This window comes from Myotis davidii, unplaced genomic scaffold (genome assembly GCF_000327345.1).
Source record: "Myotis davidii unplaced genomic scaffold, ASM32734v1 scaffold514, whole genome shotgun sequence".
NCBI classification, from domain to species: domain Eukaryota; kingdom Metazoa; phylum Chordata; class Mammalia; order Chiroptera; family Vespertilionidae; genus Myotis; species Myotis davidii.
Genome location: NW_006286236.1, coordinates 1307212 through 1313405, shown reverse-complemented (window position 1 = coordinate 1313405; position 6194 = coordinate 1307212). Strand labels below are relative to the sequence as shown.

Sequence of the window (6194 nt, the reverse complement as noted above, 5' to 3'; positions counted from 1 at the left end):
GTGAGAGGTGGGGAAGGCCTCGCTAAAGAGGCGACTTCCAAATCGAGCCTTAAAGGAGCAGGGAAGGGCGTTCCAGCAGGGGAACGGCATGCACGATGGCCCTGAGGGGCAGGCATCTTGGAGCCTTCTCGAAAGGGAATGGAGGCTGGTGTGGGAAGGAGACGGCTGGGAGAGGGGCCAGCGAAGCCAGCTGGACCTTCAGCGCTGCAGAGGGAGCAGGGCTGGGAGTGTGGACTCCTAGTGCAGGGCGAGCAGCTGAAGGGCCCCGGCCGGGAAGGGTGTGATCGGGTGTGCGTCAGGGGCTCACTCTGGGTGGCAGCCCTGCAGAGGATGGGCTGTGCCAGGCCTGCATAGGCCCGAGGCTCTAGGGATGAGGAACTATAGCCCGGAGCTCCAGGGGCAGCGGAAGACAGAAACATAAACCAACCTCCACAGTCTAGTATGACAGAGGGGCCCGTGAGCACTAACTCTGTTGGGGAAATCAGGGGGGGCTTCCTGAAGGAGGCGGCATTTGAGCGGGGCTTGAGGGATGGCGGGCATGGTAGAGGCCAGCACTCCAGGCCCAGTGAATCACTTGGGTGCATGGGTTTGGCTTGATGAGCCCGAGGAGGAGGAGTGACTCCCCAAGGTGACAAGGGCCTGTGGTGGCTAAGCCAGCCCTGAGACCCTGTCTCTGACCAAGTGGGGCTCTCTGATGCCCACCTGAGGCCTGGCAGCAAGAACTGGCCTCGAGGAAGTTCCCAAAGGCCCCAAATCAGTGGCCTCCTGGAAACCTGGCATCTGGGGGCGTGCGTTTCCCCAAATCAGCGCAGCTGGGCGGTGAGGAAGAGGAAGCATGGGCCACTGGCCAGACCCAGAGCCTGAAGGAGGGGCCTGTGCAAGAGCTGAGAGAAGCGGGGGTGGGGCCTCCCCACGGGCGGCTCCCTGGGACTCCTGGGACCACAGCCCAGATGCAGGGTGGCTGGAGGGAAGTGAAAGGCGAACTCCGTCGGGGCCTGGTTGGGCGAGACCCCCCGTCTCCCACTCTCCTGGACCTCTGACGGCCATGGCCGCGGCCCAGCAGCTGCGGGCTGAGAGGTGAGTGCAGGGTGCTGCCCTAGCTGGGCCTCCTCGCTGTTCGCAGCAGGCCCGGGGACAGAGGTCGGCCTCCTGCAGCCACTTAATAATAGCAAAAGTTGAGAGGCGGAGTTGAGTCAGAACCTAAATACTCAGAAATGTAGAGTCTTGGAACTGTTTTAAGGAAACTGGGCTGCGGTTTCACCTCCCGCAAGCACAGATGAAGACTTGAGGCTCAGAGATGAGCAGTGACTTCCCCAGAGTCACACGGGAGTGGGTGGCCGGGTCCGGATGGGGACTCAGGTGATTTGTCTCCCAGGCTGGGCTCACTGCTCCACACTGTGGTCAGTAGTGGCTTTTCATCTTTTATTCAAACAGAACACAGAATCTGGCTTGTTCTCCCTCTTTATCCAGGGCTTGGCTCAAATGCCACCTCCTCCCAGAAGCCTTCCCTGACTGCCCCATCACTGTTCTTTGACCTCTTGCCCTGCTTTCTTTTTCTGTACCGTCTTCATATTACTGCAATGCTATTCGAACTCATTTGTTTTCTTGGCCACTGGCTCCCCCTTTAGAAGCGAGTTTGACGAGGGTGCGGTATTTGTCACTTTTGGTCACTGCTGTATCCCTAGAAAGTAGAGCAATGCTGGTACGAGCTATGCTGAATGAATGAATGAATGAATGAGTGGACCTTTGAGTTGGAAAATGTTCTCAGGTCCTTCTGGTCCAGTCCTGTCATTGTACAGATGAGGAAACCGAGGCTCAAGGAGGACAGAGAACTTACTTGGGGCACAGGGAGTCACTGGCAAGGCCTGGGCCTGGAGCACAGCCTCACCAGCGCTTGGGTTCACCTATAGCAGCATTTTCTGAATGTTTCCAGCCTGTGATCCAAACTGTGGGGGATCTGAGGACCTGGGCTTGGCTCCTGTCCTCCTGGAACAGCAGGTGACATCAGAAAAAGAGCGTGCAGACTGAGGAGGTGACTCCGAGGGTCGCCGGAGATGCGCCAGGATGGTGTGGGCTGCAGTGGGCAGCAAAGGGCCGTGCGGGCATCAGGCCGGAAATGGAACCTGGCGGGGTGGGGGTCGGGGTGGGGGCGGTCTCCGCGTTTGGATGGTAGTAGGAAAGCTTATCTGCCTGTGTGCCGAGGGAGGGGCGGGAGAAGCCGGTGTTTACAGGGCGGATCAACAACGGCCTTGGTGAGCCACAGAGCTGGTCTGGGCGCTGGGGTGAGGTCACCCCCCAGACCCCAACCCCGCTTCCCCACAAGTTCTCTTTGGAGACTGGGCCTCACACCCAAACTCGAGCCTTCAGAAAACAGCTGCTGTGGAGGCGGTGGCACTTCCCGTTCCTCAGGGTACGTGGGTCAGAGACATGGCTCCCTGCCCCTGTTCAGCTGCCCATGGCCGCCGAGAGGATGGTGCCGCCCCAGCCCTGGAACCACTGGCTTCCCTGCCCAGAGGCCTTGTTTGAGAGTGGGACCGCGGGCGTTCTGCTCGAGGGCAAGGCAGAGGGTCCAATGGGCGGGCGACAGAGTCCCCCAGCGGGACTCTCTAAGGCCCGAGCTGTCCGAAGATGGAAAGGGCTAAGCGAGGGCAGTGAGTTTAGTTCCAACAAACGTGTTTTGAGCACCTACTGTGCGCAGGAACCACAAAACTTAAACTGGCTGCCGCCCAAGGGTCTTTCCAACCTTCGGCCTCTCCTGTCCAGGCTCCCGAGTGGACTTGGCATGAACAGCACGCGTGTGTATGAGCCATGAGCATCCTGGGCCGAGGGGGCTCTCACTTGAGTTCAGTTCTGAGGGGTCCTGGCTGAGGCCTCCAGGGGAATGGTTATTTTAGGGGCACATCCAGTTGAGGTTGCTGCACCCCCACCCCCCACCCTGGCAGCTTCCCAGCTCTGCTCAGCAGGCAGCCAGACCATCCCCACTCCGCCCACCAGAGGACTTGCTCAAGCACAGATACAGATAGTGGCCCTTGTTGAGCACCTACTGTGTGCCCACTGCAGTTCTGAGCGCGGGGGATGCAGAGTGGGCAAGGTCCCTGCTCTCATGGGGGTTCTCTAGTGGGGCCTCCTGACTCTCCTGTGATGTATGTGCAGGTATGATCCCCATTTTACAGAGTGGGAGGAGCCAGAGCACAGAGAGGAGTCCTAGGGTACTGGGGTTCGGGTCTCCCTCTTCTGTCTGTGCCCTCCTGCCCTGGGTATGCACAGATGGGCTGATGCCCTCCCGTCATGGCGTCTCTTTCACCCCCACCACCTGGGGCAAGACACACGGCCCTTCAGCAGTGGGCCCTGCCGGCCACACCGGCTTCCTCTCTCATTGCTTCTCCCGCCAGCTCTGTGCTCAGATGCACTCAGAAGACACCCGCTTCCCTCACTGTGGATCCTTGAACTTGCCCGCTCGCAGGGCAAGGGCCTTTGGCTCTCAGTGCTCCCCCTGCCTGCCACCCTATGGTCAGTTTCTCTTTCTTTTCCTGCTGGCCAAGGAGGCTTCCGGGAAGAATTCCTCCTCAGCCCTCAGGCCCACAGGCCCTCATCCTTGCACCGCGTCCTGCTTTTCTCCTGATGGGCGGCCCCCCTCCTAGAAGCGGCTGCTTGCCCACCGCACACTGACTCTTGGAGGGACGGACTAACGGCCAGGCTCCTGCTGCACCTCTGCCCATGGGGTTCTGTCATTGTGAGGCCCAGGCAGGCAGAGGCCGGTGGATGTGCTCAGAACCTCCGAGCTGTGGGGGCGCCTCCAGGGGCTTGCTCCTATTATTATTTCAGATGGGGAGCCTGAGGCTGGGCAGGGCTGGGATTGATCTGAGTTCACCTTCAGACCAGGGACAGCCCTGCCTCTTGGGCAAGCTTGTCAGCCTCTCTGTGCCTCAGTTTCCTTGGCTGTAGCAAGGGGACCCTGTCTTAGAAGAGCGCCTGGAGGGGGCTCAGGAAATGTCAGCCGTGGTTCCTCTTGCCCAACCTGCCCAATTCCCTGCCCGCGGCCTTTGTCACCCCCCCGGTTCCTTCCTGCCCACCCCCAGCCACGGAGCTGAAACACCCACGAGAGGCAGAGCCTCAGGGGAGCGTGTGGAGGAGGAAGTTTCTCCCAAGGGTGTCACCACAGGGCATGTGTGGAAAGTGAGTGGGGAGGCTGCCAGTGGCCACAAGTGACTCTGGGAGTGGAGGGGATTTCCTCTGCCCGTCCACTGTCCCCCTGAGACACCCCCACACCCCTCCGCCCCATGGCAGCCTCCTGCGTCCCCGTCCTGAGGTAGCCTGAGATGCCAAGCAGCCCAGTCCCCTGGGAACCAGCAGCGGCTGGGCCTGGGTGTGCAGACTTTGAAATCATTTCTCCTGAAGTCCTGGTCAGCTCTGAGGCTTTGAAGGTGCAGCCCCTGCCCCCAGCTCCTCCCCTGTTTCCCAACTGCTACCATAGCAGAGTCACAATTGCTTCTAGTTTCCTCATCTGTCCACACCTCCGCTGGCTGGCTGCTCTCCCTCCCCGTGTTTCTCTCAGCCCCTCCCCCTGCGCACTGCTCTTCGCTGAGGGTCTTAGCCACAGTCGCCGGGGTCCTCACCTCTCCCTCTGCAGCTGAGATGCCCCCAACCCAGCTCCAGAGCCACACACCAGCTCTTGTTGGACCCTGACCTGGGTGCCCAAGAGGCCTCTCAAATGAGCATGCCCAAAACGGAGTTGATCGGCGCTGCTCCCCTCCCACCATCCTAGTCAGAATATGGGTGGCATGTGGGTGTCACTGTTGACACTGCTGTTTCTTTCATCTCCACGTCCAAACAGACCCCAAGCCCTGCTGGTCACAACTCAGGAATGAGGGGCAAATGGGTGGTGTGTCCACTGGAAATGCAGAAGGCTGCAGCGAACAGAGATATGGGTAGCAGCTAAAACAAACGGGGGGTCACTTATTTATTTCTTTAATAACAAGAAGCACAGAGGTTCGCAGCGGGTTCTGCAGCTCAGTGATTCCAGGACCAGCATCTCAGAGATCCCGTTGGCATCCCTCATGTTTTTGCCTCGTGGATGCAATGTAGCTGCTGCAGGTCCAGAAGTCACACCTGCCTTCAAGGCAGGCTGGAGGGAGAAAAGGAGGAGACCATGCCGGCCTTGCCCCTCTCTCTGGGTCAGGAAAGCAAACACTCCAACAGGCCCCTGCCACAGAGTCCCTCTTAGGTCTCATTGGCCAAAACTTGTCACAGGGCTGCTCCTAGCTGCAAGAGAGTCTGGCAGACAGGAATGGGATCTGGACGTTTGGCTCAGCCCAATCATGATCTGTCACCTTGGAGCTGGGCACATCGCCACCTCGAACAAAACTGGAACCTGGTCAGTAGTGAGGAACAGGGACACAACAAATGAAACCGTGTCTGTCGGCCAAGAGTGGTATCTCCTGTTTCTGTCCTTCCCTCCTGTCCCCGCTGTCGCATCACCTCCCAGTCAGGGCACTTCAGAGCCTCCCAGTGGTGCTCTGTCCCTTCCAGTCTCTGATCTCCTGTCCCCTCCACACGGCTGCCTGAGTCGGCCTCCTAAAGCCAGATCATACTGTTTTCACTCCCTTCCGAGGCCGTGCTGGCTCCCTGTCGCCTGTGGAACTCCCTCAGCTCGGCACTGGAGACCCTCCTCTGCCTGGCCTCAGCGGCCTGCTCAGCTCTGCTGACATCGACTCCAATCCTCAGGCCTCAGAACCTTAGCATAGGCTGTTCCCTCTGCCTGGTGGATTCCAGGTCTGTGTAGACCCAGCTCAAATGTCCCCTCCTCTGTGACATTTCCCCAGCCTGGGCATAACAAGCCCTTCTCTCTCTGAGGCGTATGCTCCTCTGCTGACCGCTGTGACCTGGGGCAGAGAACAGGGTCGGATACGGGAGGTGATTGACGGGCTGGTCCCTGGGTGGGTCAGGTAACCGCAAAGTGATTTGTTAGATTTTAACTCAGCCGTGGGTACATGTCCCATCTCCAGAGGCCCTCACCCCCGAGGACTGGTCTGCATGGTGGCTCGGCCGGGAAGGGGTGCCGTGGGGCCTGGCCCTGGAGGAGGTGTCGTGGGGCCTGGCTGGGAGAGGGTGCCGTGGGGCCTGGCTGGGAGGGGGGCTGTGGGGGCTGGCCCGGGGGGGGGTGCCGTGGGGCCTGGCTGGGGGGGTGCGGTGGG

At 59.9% G+C, this 6194-nt stretch overlaps 1 protein-coding gene across 2 annotated transcripts in view; it reads left to right on the top strand.

Annotated features, from left to right (window-relative positions):
- The first annotated feature begins 921 nt into the window (after positions 1 to 921).
- NCF4 (neutrophil cytosolic factor 4) overlaps positions 922 to 6194 on the top strand; it is a 20835-nt gene continuing 15562 nt past the window's right edge. For both annotated transcript variants that reach the window (XM_006757428.2, XM_006757429.2), the window contains exon 1: positions 922 to 1077. In XM_006757428.2, coding sequence (XP_006757491.1) covers positions 1046 to 1077 — 32 coding nt within the window. In that variant the 5' untranslated portion in view covers positions 922 to 1045. The remainder of the gene's footprint in view (positions 1078 to 6194) is intronic.